This window comes from Cervus canadensis, chromosome 9, assembly GCF_019320065.1.
Source record: "Cervus canadensis isolate Bull #8, Minnesota chromosome 9, ASM1932006v1, whole genome shotgun sequence".
NCBI classification, from domain to species: Eukaryota; Metazoa; Chordata; class Mammalia; order Artiodactyla; family Cervidae; genus Cervus; species Cervus canadensis.
Genome location: NC_057394.1, coordinates 9,282,064 through 9,301,885, shown reverse-complemented (window position 1 = coordinate 9,301,885; position 19,822 = coordinate 9,282,064). Strand labels below are relative to the sequence as shown.

Here is a 19,822-nt window from a genome sequence, read left to right as displayed (position 1 = left end):
TATCTGTTAGCCTTGACATGTATTTAGAAACTGTTGTTTTTTCTGCAAATAAAGAAGGCCTATATAGGGATGATCTAGTCATTTGATTTCTTTAGGAAAGTCTTGCACAGTTCTTTCAGCCAAGGACAGGCTCTAAGCATCCGGAACTCAGAGCTACGTTGCTCTGCAGTGCCCTCTTCTGGCTGGAGAAGATACCGACAGGCACCTGAAATGATGAAAACGAGCAGTCTTTTTGGAGTAATGCTTGTCTGCCGTATGTTTTTTAGTGGGTCTCTCAGGAAAGGCTCATGGGCACAGTAGTACTTACCTCGTACATTACTTACATTCTTACATCTTGAAAGTCAGTTTTCTCAGTTATTAGAAAACCTAGATCACATACACTCTCTCTGAGCATCCTATATGTCCCTCTATTTTCTTCTGACACAAAGCATTGCTGCTGAAAAGGCTGACGGGAATCTAAATGTTCTTTTCTTTTTAAATCACTTGTTTATTTTGAGCTAGATTTTTTAAAAAATTTAAGGTCCTGTAATTTATCTGGAATAGGTCTTATTTCTGGTCATTCATGATTAATGTTTTTGAATAAATGATGCATGCTTTCAATACATACTTTCAAATCTTTTTGTATTTCAGAAAATGTGAGTACTTCTTCTATTCTATTGCTTTGGCTTTCCTCTTTTGGGACTCCTAAGATACAGATGTAGGACATGTTTCACTTTCTTCCGTCTGCAGTTTTCTTTTAAATCATTTCAATCTCTTTCTTCATTTTTTCCTGATTTCTTACAATTGCCACTCCTTCACTTTCTTTTTCTCTTAAAGCACCAACTGATGTATGCAATCAGGTTATGTTCCTTCTAATTTAGTCTTCATTGCTTTTATTTACAGTTCTCTCCTGAGTCCTAGCACCTTACGTATGAATTTTCCTAATTCTTAATTAGGTTGCTTTCCTAACCTTGTGTGATGTGTAACATTTTTTCACTTATTTTACAATAGTTAGCACAGTTTGAGCTCACTGTGAGTGTCTTTAGGGCAGCTTTTGTGGTCCACAAGACACCATTCTCTTCCTTACGATCTTTTACGTGTAACTTTTTTATGAAACTTGACTTTGATGGTTTTTGGTTGCTCATTTTCAGGCAAAACTTATTTTTCTATACTTCCAATATTTCTCTCCTAATTTCAGAGCTTCCTCTTCTGTGTGCAAATAGGGATCACACGTGGCAGCTTTATTTCTGGGATTTCCTGGTTGTTTCCACTCCCTCCTGCCAGCACCAACTTTATCTGGGTCTGCTTTCTCCTTGACCACTCTTGTTATTTTTGACCCCACTCCTGGATGTTTTTACTTCAGTGTGGAAGGAAGAGGGTACCTGCCTGTTCCCAGAAGCACTAGATGCCCTGTAACTAACCTTGGCTTCTTCTCTTACAGGCACCAATATCCCTTTTTACTGATAAAATGTTTCTGTCTCCCTCCCAAATTCATGTGCTGAAGTCCTCACCCCAGTGTGACGCTATTAGAAGAGAAGCCTTTGGAAGGCAATCAGGTTTAGAGTAGGTCATGAAGATAGAGAGCCTAGGAGGGGATGAGTGTCCTTATGAGACCAGAAAAAGATGTCCTTCCCTCTTCTACCAGGCGAAGACACAGCAAGAAAGCAACCGCTGACTTTGCTGACACCTTGATCTTGGACTTCCCAGCCTCTAGGGCTGTGAGAAATAAATGTTTGCTGTTTAAGCCACCCAATCTGTCGTACTCTGTTATAGCAGCTCAAACAGACTAAGGTACCATGCAAAACATGTGGCTATTGGTTTGCCTGAATCTGCTTTTATCCAGAGTTTGTGGCTTACCTTGGTTTGTTGTAAATATTGTTTATAGACTTCTGGTGTATTATATAGGCATTCTGTTTATTTTCATGTGGGAATTATAGGAGAGTAAGAAACTGTGCCAGTGTCTCTGTCATTTTCCCAGAAAGCTCCTTAATTTTCTCTTGTTGAATTGTGCAGATTTATCACTTCTATTAGTCTTTTTAAAGAACACAGTTTTATTGACACTATTTATTGATTCTTTTTCTCCTGTTCAATTAGTGTCTGCTTTTAGCTTTATTATTTCTCCCCTGCCGTCTTACTATGTTCCTGGTTGATTCTTTTCTAAATACTTGAGTTAAATACTTGGAAGATTAATGTCAGCACTTATTCCTTTACTAAATATGCATTCAAGGCCATGATTTTTCCTCTAAAAATGCCTTTAGTTACTTCTCACAAGTTTGATGTATACAACTTTCATTATTTTTCAGTTCTAGATGCTTTTTTTCCCATGGTGGATTCCTCCATAATCCTTCAGTTATTTGGAAGTGGTTTTAAAATTTCTAAATGTGTGGGTATTTTTTTTTGTAGTCGTTATTTAGTTTCTAACTTTATTCTATGTTGGTCAAATAATGCCTAACATACTGATTTGGTTTCTCTTCAGAATTCCTTCATAGTGTAGTAAGTGGTCATGTTCTGTAAATCATTCATGTGTTGTTGAATCAGAATGTATATTCTTTAGTCACTGAATGAGGAATTGTATAAATGGTCATAACATGAAACTGGTAAACTGTATATTTCAAATCCACTAAATCCTTATTCATTTCTTTGGCTCTCTGATCATATGGTGAGGTACTATATTACATATTTTAAACTTAATCTTCAAATTAATCCTCATAGGTAGGTATTATTATCTCTCTTTCTCTCTTATTTTGTTTTAACAGATGAGAGATCTGAGGTTTACAGAAGTTAGGTTCTCTAAGGTTACTCAGATAATAGATTGCAGAATTATTATTATTGCAGAGTTCTGGATTGTACGGTTTTTTACTATATCATGATGCCTATGCAAAATATCATATTATAAAGCAGTATTAAATAAAAGAAAAATTAAAAAGCATTTTGAAAGCTCTACTGTAATAAAACATTGTTTGCTTGAGTTGAAAGATTTGGTTTACACGTACAATGTGCTCTTGTCCCAACTCCTAATGCAAAATCTTAACTAGCCAAATTCTTCCTTTGTTCTGTGTAAGCATAATTGATCTTTTAGAATAACAACCATGAAGCATTAAAAGAGATCAATGACCTTTCTAACCCATTAGAGTCAGGATGGTTTACAGGATTTATATTTCACATTTACTGAATTTTAAAATCAGGGATCCGTCACAACTTTTAGCTAATTGGAACATTAATTCAATTTATTTAATCAACTGGAAGTAAACACAGGCCTATCAGGGAATGTTAGATTCCTTTGGGGCGCTCCTTGCTTAGATCTAAAGAGCCATCTTTCACTGTAGTAACCTTCAAAATGGAGCCACTAATGTTTATTTGAGAAAGAAAACCACAACATTCAACTATTCTGTTTTGGAGTTGTTAACAATACATTTCTGTTGCTAAGTGGGAAAAAGTTTGAGAGGCCTTAGTTTTCTTTTCTCACTTAGAAAATGTTGACAGATTGATATTAAGTGGGAAAGCATTTATAAAAACACACCCATTAGCCCCAAACCATGGTCCAATGAGCAAGCCTTGATGAATGTCATTCTGCGGGAAAAGTGTAGTATAATTATTGTAATGAACCACTTTATTGAATAAGTCTCCTACATAAAATATAGTAATTAGAAATAAGCAATTACTTAAAATTATACAGGTTGAAGGTGGGATCTCATTTATCTGTATTTGAATTTTTCATGCACCTGTGAACTGAAAATTAATCCCAAAGTGCATATGACAGATCCTGTGCATGGCAAAATGTTTCTTTCCATAAAATAAACTTTTTTTGAAGAATCGACATTATGCTTAGAAAGGAAAAAATAAAATTAAAGGTGACTAGTGTCAGTGGTAGCAAGGTTAAAATAGACCTATTACAATGTATATAAAGGTGAATATCATTGTACTAGCAAATCAGGAAGGTTTGAAAAATGTCTTAAAATGTGACTTTTGTGAAAAGGAGGTTTTAGATGATGGGTCAAGATTTCTGATCTTAAGTTATTTCAATAATGTAAATTCTGAATCTCGAGAAAACACCAGGCATGAAAGTTAGAATATACACATAGATGTATGTGGACAGAATTGGGCTTCCCGGGTGGCTCAGTGGTAAAGAATTCAGCTGGCAGTGCTGCAGACCTGGGTTTGATTCCTGGGTCGGGAAGATCCCCTGGAGAAGGAAATGGCAACCCACTCCAGCATTCTTGCCTGGAGAATTCCAAGGACAGAGGAGCCTGGTGGGCTCCAGTCTACAGGTTCGCAAAGAGTTGAACACGACTGAAGTGACTTAGCACAACTGCATGCACAATATACAGTGCTAACTAGCAAGAGAACACAGCATGTGCTGGGTAGATTTAGATTATATAGGAAAAAGCAAAATGATTATTTCATGGCTATGTTACATACACACACACACACACACACACACACACACACACTCGGATAAACAGAAAGACAAAGACTGAAAATCTGCAGAGATTTTAAAAATGAGTGGATTTATGATTCTGGGAGAAAATCTCAGATGCTTTTACCCAAACAAACAGCTGTTTGTGAATTTAAAACCCACGGCACTCTGATAGTACACGGAACAGTCCCTGGTCTCCAATTACAATTCAACTGTATTTGAACTTCAGAGCCAAACAGCAAGAATGTCAGCAGGAGCACCAACTGTAACACATTGAGACTTCAAGGAAAATAAAATTTGTAAGTACAAGTGTACTCAAAAGGGAAGAATATTTTAAAATTACAGCAAAATGTAAATTTCAAAGGTAGGTTTAGTGTCAGTGTCAGCTCTCTCAGACTGTACTGAAAATACTTGATCAAAATCTTTCTATATTATGTATAATATAGATTGATTAACTTTAAAAAAAAAAGTCTTTTATTTCTCTACTGACCTTTAGTTGGAGCATGTGGGATCTAGCTCCCTGACCAGGGATCAAACCCAGGCCCCCTGCATTGGGAATGCAGAGTCTCAGTCACTGCACCGCCAGGGAAGTCCTTAGACTGATTTACATTTGATCCCAAATAAATATGCATGAAGGGCTTCCACGGTGGCTCAGTGGTAAAGAATCTGCCTGCCAAGTCAGGAGATGCGGGTTTGATCATGCGGGTCAGGAAGATCCCCCGAGAAGGAAATGGCAACCCACTCCAGTATTCTTGCCTGGAGAATCCCATGGACAGAGGAGAGTGGTGGACCATGGGGTCTCAAAGAGTCGGACACGACTGAGTGACTAACCCACACACAGGAGGACTACGGTCCATGGGGTTGCAGAAGAGTCCAACACGACTTAGCGACAACACAAGGAAGGCAAACAAATTACATATAATTCCAAACAAAAAATGATCACACAATCAATTATTCTGCAAAAAAAGAAAATCACTGACAGGGAATCCCTCCTCTCAGGTTAGCTGAAAGCAGGAAAATGTGTTTTTGATTTAGGAGGACTGAGCACACTGCATATAAAAGTCCCCAAGAAATGACTGTCAAGTAAATATCATGCATGCAAATGCAACTGTATTTTGAGTTCAAAAAATGTACTGCAAAGATCAATAAAAATGGAAAAAAAGTTTTCATTTAATTGGTGCATTTTTTCTTTTTTTGTTTCCTTTCCATTATTATTGTGAATACGTGGGCCATCATTTCTCTACTAAAGCTTCATATGCTACAGAGAGAAGTGGCAGGGTTTTCATTTTGGGTTTGATGAACACGCTTCCTCCCTCCCTGGGACCACACTACTTTGTATCTTTGTGATAAAGCCCCTGGTTAGCGGTAGCATCATGCTCTGCCCCAGTCTTCTCCCAGAGAGAGGTTTGAATGGCACTACAGAGTTGCTAAGCTATTATTTTAGAAAATTCTTTCAGTAAAAGCCTGAAAGATGAAAACACGCTATTCTCTCTTTTTTTAAAGTGAGTTAACGTTCACCCTGGAAATTACAGATCAGGCTGAGTATGTGCAGAGTTACTGGAACAAATCATTGAACACTCTATAATCATGTAGAAAATTATAAAATGCTGGATGGCAATCAACCAGTCTTTGTGAACAGTAAACCTTTCCAGAATAACTTAATTTACTTCTTGAGAGGCAAAGGCACTGGATAGGCAACGCAGGTAGCAAATGAAATGTCATCAAAAGTCAGACTTAAAAAAAATCAGATTCATGGACAATAAGAAAAATAAATCAGTAACTAATATATTGTGCTCAACTAGATTGCTACCTCTTAAAGTTAATTTAAGTAAAAGTAAATTTTCTTGATTGATGACTGTAAGTGCACTTGCTGAATCTGACTTCATGGCATGGTTTAATTACAGTAACTTTTTCCTCTTCTTTCTTTTCTGGCCACTGTGTGCGGCTTGCAAGAGCTTAGTTCCTCAAGCAGGGATAGAACCTGGGCCCTGGCAATGAAAGCACTGGGTTCTAACCAGTGGATCACCAGGGAAGTCCCTAAAGTAACTTTTCTTATCCACTGTGATAGGCATATCATATACTATGCCAGGTATGATGCTAAGCATTTAACATATAAGTATTTAATTCTTGCAACAAACCTTAAAAATAACAATGATCTCTGCTTAGATAAGAGTTGGCACCTACATCACATAATCAGTATTACTGGCCTTAATGACTGTTCTATTTTGCTTCTCACCATCAGTTACATTCAGCAGATCACACTATCCATATCTTTCCACATACTTCCTTCTGCCTGGAGCACCTACTTCTTCTATTGCTCAATCTTCCTTCTCTGGTAGGAAGGATTTATGGGGTCCTTATACTTTCATCCATTCACACGTGTTTCTCCCCATTAGACTAAAAGATTCTAAAGGGCAGAGTTCAAGGGCATAGTTCGCATCCCACTCACTTCTGAATTCCCATAGCCCACAGGACTGCCATACAAGTAACAGGCCTTCCATAAATGCTTGTTGAAAGACTGAGTGAATCTTGAAGACCTGTGGAAATGAAAATGATAAACGAAATGCAATAATTAACTTTTTTTCACTTTCCTCCTCATTTTGTACATGTGTTAGCTATTAATTACGAAGGCTTATTATGGAAATGCCTATGCGTTTAGCAGAAGACAGCAGACATTATCTGCTGTTGGAGAAATAAATCCTCACTGTCTTTATCACACGGGTTCCAATTACTGTTCTGGGAAATGCAGAGGCACAAGCGTGCCTGGACAGCCTCATCGCTCCGTCTGTCGCATGCGGATATGACCCTGGGATGTGCCCTCCTGTTCCCCAGACACGAGGTTCTGACCCCAGAAGAGGCGCCCCAGCCAAGGCCGAAGGTCAGAAAGATCAGAGAGGTCCATCAAAGACAGTCCCTCAGATCCAGCCATGGTGGAGACCTTGACGTTGATGAGATGATTCACTTCTGAGCACTAAGCGGGTTGCTTTTACTAACAGGTCCCCTGGAAAGCCAAGTTCGAGTCTCAGTTTATTGTTATTATTATTAACAAACACTCTACTTAGGAAATTGAGGGTTTAATTTCAATAATTTGTTGTTGTTCAGTCACTAAGTTGTGTCCAACTCTTTGTGATCCCCATGAACTGCACCACACCAGCCTTCCCTCTCCTTTGCTAATCTCCTAAAGTTTGCACAGATTTATGTCCATTGAGTTGGTGATGCTATCTGATTATCTCATCCTCTGTCATCCCCTTCTCCTCCTGCCTTCAATCATTCTCAGCATCAGGGTCTTTCCCAATTAATCAGCTATTCCCATCAGTTGGCCAAAGTACTGGAACTTCAGCATCAGTCCTGCCAATGAATATTCAGGGTTGATTTTCTTAGAATTTCAATAATACAGAGGGGAAAGATGAGTAGAAAACTGCTGCCTGATTTTCTACTGCTTGCAAACTAGAAAGAATCCTTCAAGATCTGCGGGTTTATCCTTTAATTGGGAAGAAAGGGAACCCTTTGAAGATTCCCATGGGTGTGTAGGGGAAAGGGAAGGGTGAGATGTGGGGATTGGCACTTGGGAACCCATTTCTATGGGGTTTGGAAGGACATTCACACCAAGGGAAAAGTGGGACCACACTGCTGTCTTTTTCCTTCAGGATTTGATCAAGCCACACAACAGATGTTAGATTTTTGTTTGCTCGTTGCTTATGGAGGACAGGTATTTTTAAACTATGTGATAAAGGTAATCAAACAGGGCTATTTTATTTTATTTATTTATTTTTTTAAACAGGGCTATTTTAAAAAACATGGTCTCTGCAAAGTGAGGTTGCCATGGGAATTTCTTACAGTTGTTCAAAGCCAGGATAATTACTTGAGAAAATCTCGCTTAACATTGTGCTTTTGCTTTCTTGCACTGTCTAATCAAACACACGCCCACCCTCACCCCTCCTGGCTGTTGTTGTCAGGTCTTCCCCTTAACCTGTGATTTCCAGGTTCTTAGAGACTCAGTCTTCTTTGGCAAGAAAAAAGTAAGCTGCTCTAGTGCAGAGGGAGTCTGAAGTTTCTCCTGACAGGTAATCTTTAGGAGAAAAGTTTTATTAATACTTCATTGTTCCTTGGTTCACCTTATGAGAAGCACCAAAAGCCAGCCTCTCATTTTCTTCTGATTTCATACTTGTTTTGGGGGAAAACAGAGTTTTCCCCAAAACTGGGAGAGTTTCTTCACACAGAGCCAAGGACCTTGCTCTCCACTGGACACTGACTGGCGTTTGCAAAGGCAGCTGGAATGGAACAGAAATTTACAAGCACTTGCTGAGACGTGCTCTGTTCAGGAATTTTGCTGTGTGTTTGTATATTTTTGTTTTTAAGTGGCTTTAGAGGTTTCTTAAGAAAAATGAAAAGGGTTTGCCATATTAAAAAAAAACAGATACCAAGGACTTCCCTGGTGTTCCAGTGGTTAAGACTCTGTGCTTCCAATGCAGGGGAGGCAGGTTCGATCCCTGGTAGGGGAACTAAGATCATAGAAGCTGCAAAGCACAGCCAAAAACAAACAAAAAACCCTAAAAATACAGATTCCAGGCTACTTTCTCCTTGATTTCTGAATACTTCCCATAAATTCTAATCACTGCAATTCATTAAGTGGGATTCTTTGTCTTGGGTTTCCCTGGCCCAAAGCCCTCAAGGATGACAGATCCTAAGTATTTATGAAGAGCACCAGGAGCTTAAGCCGGAAACAGTGAATCTTGAAAGAATTAAGTCTGTTTTCCTAGAAGCCTAAGGAAAGTCAAAGCTTTAAGAATGGGTGGCCACCCAGGGAAGACTTTTTTTCTGCTGTCGCAACAGCTTGCTACTGCTGAGATGAACAGATGAACTATGGTCCCTACGTGCCACTTTCCAGATGTTGCAGGCTGTAAAAAGATGAACGATATCGTTCTAACTGTAGCTTATCTACATATGGCCAATGAGGGATGAAGGGCAACTTAAGCACTGCTGATGGTTTTCCGTGTATAAGACCACGTCCTGTGTGTTTGAATCAACCGACCTTCTAGATGGGGACCGCCTGCAGTCTCCCAAAGGTTCCAGGCCCTTTAGAACTGAGGGACATGGATCCCCCGAGGATCAGGCTCTTTGCTAGTTCATTATACATTAGGGGATTATGAGGGGACTCAGGTTACAGAATAAGGCTATAATTGTTTTCTTACTTTCAGATAGTTAAAAGTAACAGGCAAGAATATAAAAAGAAGTCGCAAACACATAAGAACATTAAACAGATCAGAGATGGCATTTGAAATTCTTCAACCTAATTCAAGGTAGAGACCACCCAGGGAGGCAAGGATGATGGTGAACTCACAGATGTTCCAAATTCCCTTCAGATGCCCCTTCTCCCCCACCCTCCAGCCTACCCCCACGCCGATCTTTTATTTTTTCTCACCCATTTTGAAATATTCTGTTCAGGAAATGTTTCCTTTCAGAGAGAAAATAAATTTTCAGAGATAAAGACTTCAATTTTGTGTTGATATTTCCAATGGATATCATTAGTAGGGATTTTTAAAAAAAGCAAGCTGTGGATTTGTCAAGTTGGGCATCTAATGATATCAGCTGTCAGCATCCTTCCTGGAAAGGGCAGGTCACAACCACAGCCCAGACTGGGGCTTCACAGCACATTCTCTGGCTTAAAATCCACTTCTGAAATAAATTTAGAAAATAAGGCAATCTGTGTTTTTGTATGTAAAGTGCAATTTCAGACGGATCGGCTGAAACCAGGCGATTATCTTCCCACTGGCTTATCCACCAACATAGAAATGTTTCTGCTTCTAAGCCATGTACACAATATGAGTAAACATAACTCTGGGGAAAGAGACATGACAAGTTTAATAAGAACTCTTTTTTTAAAAGAGTACAAGTCTTTGTGTATGTGCGTGCAAAGTCGCTTCAGTCACGTCCAACTCTTTGCAACCCCATGGATATAGCCTGCCAGGCTCCTCTGTCCATGGATTCTCCAGGCAAAAATACTGGAGTGGGTTGCCATGCCCTCCTCCAGGGGATCTTCCCAACCCAGGGATTGAACCCGCATCTCTTTTTGTCTCCTGTATTGGGAAGTGGGTTCTTTACTACTAGTGTCACCCGGGAAGCCTGGAGAAAAAACATACTACAAGATAAACCAACATCAATATCACGTGTGTGTTAGTCGCTCAGTTGTGTCCAACTCTTTGTGACCCCATGGACTGTAGCCCACCAGGCTCCTCTGTTCATGGGATTCTGCAGGCAAGAGTACCAGAGTGGGTTGCCATTCCCTTCTCCTGGGGATCTTCCTGACCCTGGGATTGAAGCCGGGTATCCTGCACTGCAGGCAGATTCTTTACTGTCTGAGCTACCAGGGGAAGCCCCATCGTCATCATCACTGAGAATAAAATCACTAAACTACAGCAGAGAACTGGGGAATTGAGGCAGTGATAAACGGCAGAAGTTTGTTTCATTCTGGGAGGGGATGGGAGACAAAGAGGAGAGGAATAAGTAAACATCCTCTGAAGTGTAACCTTTGGAGAACAGGGAGAAACAGAGAACCTTGGAGTGTGAAGGAACTGGTATTTTATGTCCACATGATAATAGAGAAAGATAAACCATGAGTCCCCTATAAATGAACCTTCAAGTGGAGAACGTTTGAAGATTCCCCATGCACTCCATCAGCATTGGGCATGAGTGACTCTGCAGTTCGCATCCCATCCCACTCCATCTCCCATCCCCGACCACCCTCCAGCCCTGCCGTCTCCCAGCTCCTCTCCTCCCTCCAATCAGGAGCTCCTCCCGCCTTTCCCTCGATGCCCCTCTGTGCCCGCTGTTGGACTGCACTACTGTACTTTTCAAGGTGCTGTACTGTAAGATTAAATGTATTTCTTTATTTTTTGTGTTTGTTTCTTATGTATTATCTGTGAAAGGTGTTATAAAGCTATTATAATACAGTACAATACAGCTGACTGTGTTAGTTGGGCGCCTAGGCTAATTTTGTTGGCTTAAGAACAAACCGGACTTACGAGTGCACTCTTGGAACAGAACTTGTTCATTTGTAGAGGACTTACTGTATTTGATGATAAGCCGCAGAAAAACGGTGGCAGCAATTTAAAGGGTTAAAAGAGAAACTAGGAGTTCCAAAAGAGAAATACTTGAGTTGAATCAGATGCTTTTGCAAATAAATTCTAATGTGCAATCTCTTGCACAAACTCTTTTCATTTCTAACTGTGGAATTTGGGAAAAAATTCCCTATCTACTTTTCAAATGATAAGTGAAAGTCACTCAGTCGTGTTCAACTCTTTGCAACCCCGTGGACCATAGTCCACCAGGCTTCTCTGTCCATGGGATTCTCCAGACAAGATACTGGAGTGGGTTGCCATTCCCTTCTCCAGGGGATCTTCCTGACCCAGGGATCAAACCCAGGTCTCCCGCATTGCAGGCAGATTCTTTATCATCTGATCCATCAGGGAAGCTCAAATGATAAAGACATACTTGCCACAGGCCTTAGTAAACGCAATAAATGGTAGTTTCGGGGACTGATTTTAGAGAAGCGTGCTCTAGTTAGTCTCCCTGGCACAATAACTGGAATAAGCATGTCTCTTGCAGAAAGCAATGTACAGGCCACCATTAACCCTGGGCTGAACTTGAGAGCTCAGAGCCCTTTCTTCTGCACATGAAAAATTGCAGGTTTGGGGAGACTGTCAACCTACGGGAAGCCACCCAGCTGTCATACGTCAAGGCTCAAAAGCTGACTTGTAGAAATGTGAATTTTAAATTCCCAAATTTACAAAGGTTAGGTTTAATGATCTCTTCAACAGCTAAAATTATTTTCTTGGCTATTCTCCTGAGACTGGAGGATTTCAGGGCCCAGTTACGTGCTGTGGCTCTTTTCTCTAACACCCCCATCCCTCTTTGACTCAGTCGCCTCTGACTCTCTGCGACCTCCTGGACTGTAGCCTGCCAGACTCCCTGGTCCATGGAATGTACTAGGCAAGAACACTGGGGTGGGTTGCCATGTCTTCCTCCAGAGTACCTTCCCGACTCAGGGAGCGAACTGGGGTCCCTTACATCTCCTGCATTGACAGGCAGATTCTTTACCACGGAGCCACCTGGGAAGCCCTTTCCTCTAACAAAGGCTTAAGAAAATCTGGTTCTTTGAGACAGTGGTTCTTACCTTTTGGTCAATGTATTTGTTGTCCTCAATCGCAGACCTTTTGGAGTGATCGCAGGATGAGGAAGACGTGGACGGGAGGCTTCGTAAGAGGCAGCAGGTGTCCTGTTGCTGGCGATCAATAAACTGCTTCATGAAACTTTCCCTTCGCAAAAGAAGCACACATTCATCAAGCATTATTAACGACAAGGAGCAAGGGGTGGGATGGTGTTTTGCAAGGACGCATTTGCCTGAGCTAAGTTAAAGCAGTGACAAAAGTTCATAGAAAATAAGACATGTTCATAGACAAGTTCATAGAAAATAAGATAAAGAGGTGTTTAGATTTCACTGAAAATATTATTTGCAAAATGTTTAATTTAGAGAAAAATTCCTGCATCTTCAGTCATTCCTGTTTTTAAAAAGTCATGTCCCTAAAATTACTTTTATGCAACAATATTCAGTAATTAATGGTATCTTTTGAATCTTATTGTGGTAATAAGATCTTAGTTCATCTCTCTGAATTTTCACTTATCGTAAGAATGCTTGAGAGATAATTTTACACTTAAAGACTCAAAATAACTCAAATGAAACTTCATCTGATCTCCAAGGCATGGGGAGAATTCAAATAACATCTTTTCAAATACCCGCTAATCTTGAATCTAATTTATGACTCTTTTATATACTTTGTATTTTCAGGTTTTAAATTTTGTTTTTTTTTAAATCATAAGTGCAAATATATTTTGATTTGAATTTTAAATTTATGGCATGATCTTCAGTCTCATACTTCTATAACCTTCCCATAGAATTGTTTTTAAAAGTAGTTACATATAAATGTCATATCTGACGTTATTCTAATTATATTTGTAAGTTTTGAGCTAGAACTGGAAGAATTTCCTTTAAACATTAAAAATAAACGTTTCAAAGCATCTGCAGTACAAGTGTTTAACCTGAAGGCAAAGGTGGTATAAAATCATATTAGTGTGGCTATGAAATGCCATGGTTCCTCTTTTAAAAAAAACTCAGAGACAAAGTATATTGTACCCAGACATGGCATTCTAAACAAATGCTGTCCCAGTCATCCAGAAACCTGGCCAGTGGTCATTTCTCCATTTAGGTGAACTCAGAAGGGTTTCAGGGGCAATTTTATCCTGATATGGTTGAGGGTCAAAGGCCAATGTCTACCTACGCACCATCCTTGCAAGCTGGGCCACCTGCACCAGTTCCCTGGGACATCACACTCCCGGGGAGCGGTCTCAGGGAGAAGCAGGGGTCGGTCGGCAGTCTTCCTGCCTGGGCTAAAACAGGAGACTCTGCTCTGGATGTACTGTTTAAAGGGATCGATGATTTTTAAGAGAGGAAGAGTAGTAGCATGGGTAATAACTTAGGAAGAGGCCACGCCCACATGAGTTTGAAAGGGATGAGTCAGACTTAAGATGAATGTTCTACAGCGTAATTGAGATAGACAAGTAAGGAAATACTTTAATACCTGATTTTAGGAACTGTAAAATCCGAAGGAAGCTTTGAGATCTTCACCATTTGCGGTCTGTTTGGAAATTTTTCAAAGATGCGAAGTCGCAAAGGGAGCTTTTCCTTGGTGTCTGCATTTGCTTCACTTTGCTTTAACTAAAGAAAAAGTAAGAGGAAAGGGGGGAATCTATATGTCAGAGTCTATCAGAATATTTGAATCAAAGAACAATGAGTTATTACATGAAGAAACAGCAGGTGGCAGTAAAGCCCCATCAAGTATTCAAAGTCTGAGCTCTGAGTAAACAAAAACGGAACCAAAACTAAACCAGAAAAAATAAAATTAGAAGAAAAATGTTTATTTTACTCTGAAACATAATCCCTTTTCCATCCCAAACATGATTTTTTTATTGTTGACTGACATTATCACCAACATATTTAAACAGCAAAATGTTTTATAAATATGTGTGCTGGAAACAGAAATCAAAAGAATAAAAAAACAAAAAAAAATTGAAAATCCCAAGTGGTAATGTTTGAAAGAGGGAGAATGTCAAGGAAACTGATCATTTTTAGTTTAGCAGATTAATGAAAGAAAAACTCAAAATGGAAACAACACATTTGGTACATAAAGCCAGAGTTTTCTATGCAGTTATAAAGATGCTTGGGAATTATTCAATTACACGCCATCAGCTATCTGGGGATTAACAAGCAAATGGTTTTATTATTTGTTTATTTCTGCTTCTGTTAGTTTGTTTTTATATTTCTACAGATTAGGTTTCATGGAAGCTGTGGATTTACATTACACATTCTGAGCTGAGAGGTCAAAAAGTACTTTAATTCAGACAGTCTTTCTTGGTGGGGTTAGGGAAGTATGTTTCAAAAGCTACTTCTTATCCTTTGTGCGGTATATGCTTTTACTTTATAGTGACAGTCTGTCCTGGGTTTCTGGGAAGATGAACGTGAGAGGCCAAGGAAGCCTTTACAAAGACAACAGACGGCAGCTCCTCCTTCCTACCGTGTGGGGATAACCAAACTGGCCAGAGAGACCATGAGCATTGTGAGGGGACATCCCAAATTCAGTGCCATATGAGGCTCGGCTGTCCAACTGCTTGTGAGCCCACAGGCAGATTCTATTCCTGATTCCTAGTTTGGGAAACTTGCCTTTTTTTTTTCTCCCTCCAAGAGTTCCTTGGACAGCAAGGAGATCAAACCAGTCAATCCTAAAGGATATCAACCCTGAATATTCACTGGAAGGACTGATGCTGAAGCTGAAGCTCCAATACTTTGGTCACCTGATATGAAGAGTCGACTCATTGGAAAAGACCCTGATGCTGGGAAAGATTGAGGGCAAGAGGAGATGGGAGCAGCAGAGGATGAGATGGTTGGATGGCATCACTGACTCAAAGGACATGAGTTTGAGCAAGCTCTGGGAGATGGTGATGGACAAGGAGGCCTGGTGTGCTGCAGTCCATGGGGTCACAAGAGTTGGACATGACTTATTGACTGAATAACCACTGTAGGAACTGTTCTTCTGGTTTTATATAATATGAATATTTCCCTTACCCATTTGTATATCTTCTATAGCTTTGTGAGTCATCTTTGACTCTCTGTCTCTGGCGGTGGATCATTTAGGGAAGAGGCCACCACTGTTCACCGCCTTCTCCCTCCCTGAGCGGGACACTGAACACCGTGTGCTCTCAGTAATTTGACGGTTATGACAACAACAGTGATGCAGAATGAGCTCCCAAAGGTGTAGAACAAACCCTGCGAGCATTTCCAGGAGATGCAGGCAATCAGAAAAACGGCTCCATATATAAACAGAGATGCATGAGCAAGAGACATGTTTTCCAAAAGTTTATTGGCACAACTCATAGAAAAATATTTGTAGTGGTAAGCAGAGCACCCAGGGGAAAAAGAAAAATAACTAATATGTTAACTCAGACCAGAGAGGAAGGCAATTATAAAAAGCCAAAGACAGGCTGAGAAGACAGAGCAGAAATGAAGTATTTAATTCATGCGACTGCTGACTCATTTATTTACACATCGATGCAGTCATTTATAAATCAAATCCCATAGGCCAGGTTCCATGCTAAGTTCTGGAGACAGAAAGATAACTAAGACACGGCATGTGCTCTCACGGAGCCCGCATTATAACGGATGGCTACAGAAATAAATAATGACAATAAAATATAATAGTCCTTCTAGCTGACTTATACACAAAGTGTTGTGAACACAAGGTGAGGAAAAAGGGAGAAATTAGGAAAAAAATAAAGAAGGTGCTGCTTGTCCTTCTAGAGACTTCTTGGCGGCAGAATTGCTACACGTGATCACATTAGTCAACACTGGAGCTGTAGGCCTGCCGGGACTGGGACGCACATTTTATGAGAATTAAAAGTCTTCAAAGAGACACAAGGGCAGATGGTATATTAGTTAGGATATGCCATCAGAAGAAAAAACATGGAACTCTTTTCCTAAAAACCTCTCAGCTGGCCCATTCTCTGGATCCTTACTGGTGATCCCCTGGTCAGAAGCACCCCCTGGCTCCCGCCCACCCTCGCACACCCCGTGTGGTTTGGCTCCTTCAAATCCATCCCGGATCTGTGGTCACAGTCATCTTCTCCTCCGCCTTAAGCCCTTCGGCGGTGGTCCGCTGCCCTCAAACAAAACTGCCAGCCTTTAGGCTTCAGCAGCAGACCTGGTGTTACCTGTCCTTACCTGTCCCCACCTGTCCAGCCCTCAGCTGGCCCTGTGCCCACACTGTATCCCAGTCACACCTGCCTCTTCAGCTCCTCAAAAGTGTCCTGGCCTCTGTCTGACCCAGAGCCTCTGTCGCCCTGGGAGCTCCTCTCCTCCCTTTTTGCTCTTGTTCTTCAAGAACGTCTACTTGCTTTTCTAATTTCAGTTCCATCGGCAATTCCCCAAGAAGCTTTCTCTCATCACCAAGATTTCCCCCCTCACAAGCTCAGGGCACACACGAATTTACCATGTTGGTGTAGGTCAGAGCAGACGAAATCAGTGAATTCTTGTGCTTCAACCTAACACACACTGTTCCAGGTTCCTAGGACGGTGGTAACAGGTTGCTGTGAGACCCAATTGCTTCAAACAACAAAAATGGATCCTCTCTGCGCCCTGTAGGCTGGAAGTCCCGAGCCAGGGGAGCAGCATGACCATGCCCTCTCTGAAGACTCCGGGGAAGCCTTCTTCCTTCACTCTCAGCTTCTTGGCCATCCCCGGTGGTCCCTGGCCAGAAGCTGCATCACTTCAGCATCTCCCCATCACGCTTAGCCTGTGTGATTCCGTATCTCTCTACCGGAATATCCCTCTCTTCTCTCTTACGAAGACATCGATCATTGAAATCAGGGTTCACTTTAAACCGGGATGATCTTAACTGATTACACCTGCAAAAACCTAATTTCCCAATAAGGTCCCCTTCTGAGGCTCCTGGCAGGCATCCGTTTGCGGGGGACGCCGTGAAAACCACTACACGGAGCATCATTTGAACTTTCGGTGTCTGACTTGAATGCTCTATCTGTCCTTCCTGAGACTGGAAACTCTCAGAGGACAAGGATCGTATGGGAATTTTTCATTATTCCACATCTGGGGTCGGCCACAATATTTGACACAAAGGAAGCTAAACAGTCATTTGTTGAATAAATAATTACACAGATCAGATGGTGGAACTAAACTCTCCAGCAGATAACTGGGAAATAAAAGAGAGGGATTTTAGGTATATTCTGAAGAATGGAGAGATAAGCAGAAAATTTACTACTTGAATAAATTTGTTGGTGTGAAATATAGGTGTCCCTGGATTTACAGAAGAGAATAAAATTAGACTGTGGTGTTTAACCTGAACTTATGTCTGCCACTGATGAACAGAGGAAGGTTTAGAATAAGTTTACACATAATATTTTGTAACATTTAACCAAATATCCTATACTACAATGTTTAATACATGTAGGTTACCAGTATTAAAAAATAATCCCATGCCTATGTTTTCAAAATGGATCTCATCTCATTCTAACTTGTATTAAGAGTTATTTATACTCCCTAAAGCTTGTAAGCTCCTTAAGGGTAAGATTCCACTTTTAATTTGCTTTTACAGCACCTTCTAGAGAGTAGAAATAGAATAACTGTTTGTGACTAAGCGGGCTTGAACTCAGCATGAGTTGATCATTGCACCATAAAACTGAAAAGAAGCAGGTGAGAAAATCTTTTGATGACTCAGAAGGCTCTTCAGGATCATGCAAACTGTCCTGTTGACTATCAGGCATTGCTGCCCCATTGATGTGCCTAAAGGAGCAATTAAAACAGAGAAAGAGAGACTTCTCTGGTGGTCCAGTGGCTAAGACCCTGTGCTCCCAATGCAGGGGGCCCAGGTTTGATCCCTGATTAGGGAACTAGATATGCTGCAACTGAAAAGATCCCATGTGCTACAACTAAGACCCGGTGCAGCCAAATAAATAAATTTAAAAAAAATAAATAAGATGGAGAAAGACGAGCAGCTGCAGGAACGGTGGGCATGTCTGCTTTCATGCTGAGGCACTAATGAGAATCCTCTACCCGCGAGAAGGGGCCTCTTTCTGAGCACCGGGGACCACGTGCTCCTTCTCTTGTGTCCAGGTAAGCAGTATCAACAAGGATGAAGAGATGGCCACCTGGCGGCCGGGCAAACGTACACCTCCCAGACCTGTGTGCACGCCCAGCACAGCTACACCCTCCCAAACCCACAGCAGTGTTGTCTGTAAGAGTCCCAAGCTTAAACTCATCATGTGCCCATCAGCCCCTGAAGACAAGAGCAAACGGTGATCCACTGAAACATCTGAGCCAATGAACAACATCCAAGCACAAAACCGGGATGAATTTCACAATATAATGTTGAGCGAAGGAAGCCAGATAAAACAAACAAGAACATACTCAATGAGCCCATGAATATAAACACCAGGCAGCACTAGTCTGTCTATCTGCTTGGTACCCGGACAGCATCGATCCTGGGGTGAGGGAGAAGCTTGGTGACTGGATTGGTTACAGGGAGGGGCTTCGAAGCTACAGTCAATATTTCATGAACTGGGTGCTGGGAGGCTTCAACTTGTAAAAATTCAGCAAAATGCCTATTTCGCTTCTCAGGTGGCACTAGCGGTAAAGAACCCACTTCCTAATGCAGGAGATGCTGGAGACAGGGGTTCGATCCCTGGCGGGGTTGGGGAGATCCCTTGAAGGAGGGCATGGCAACCCACTCTTGTATTCTTGCCTGGAGCATCCCATGGATAAAGGAGTCTGGTAGGAATGGTCCACAAGCTCGCCAAGAGTTGGACGTGAATGAAAAGACTTAGTACACAAGCATGCATAAGTATATTAAAGTAAAAAGTTTTTTTTTTTTTTTTAAGAGCAGATAATGCATTTGAGCACAACCATTTAATTCTTACTTCACTGCTATTAACCTCCATTACCTTGACCATTTCTTCTTCACTAGCCCACGATCAGGACTGAGTTACAACAAAATAAAAAGAAGAAAGCATAAGATGGTATTAGAGGGTGTGTGTATGTGGAAGGAATGGGCCATGGAGGGGGATGAGGCAGCCAGGATAAAGGGATGTGTTTCATAGTATTTTGAAGCCACTGTAAAGTTTCTTTAATATGTGATAAAATGGTATTCTAGCTTTTATCCAACTTCTTTCCCCTTCTGCATGTAAGCACAGATTTTCCAAGATTAAATTTACCTTGACGCAAATGAGTGAATAATACGGATTATGTTGGATATACTGGGTAATAATTTAAGATCATTATACGATATTATTACAGACCTTAACATACAG

At 40.9% G+C, this 19,822-nt stretch overlaps 1 protein-coding gene across 4 annotated transcripts in view; it reads right to left on the bottom strand.

Annotated features, from left to right (window-relative positions):
* NALCN (sodium leak channel, non-selective) overlaps positions 1 to 19,822 on the bottom strand; it is a 294,668-nt gene that overhangs the window by 76,595 nt on the left and 198,251 nt on the right. For all 4 annotated transcript variants that reach the window (XM_043477974.1, XM_043477976.1, XM_043477975.1 and 1 more), the window contains 2 exons: positions 14,032 to 14,168; positions 12,570 to 12,711 (listed from right to left, as the gene is read on the bottom strand). In XM_043477974.1, coding sequence (XP_043333909.1) covers positions 12,570 to 12,711; positions 14,032 to 14,168 — 279 coding nt within the window. The remainder of the gene's footprint in view (positions 1 to 12,569; positions 12,712 to 14,031; positions 14,169 to 19,822) is intronic.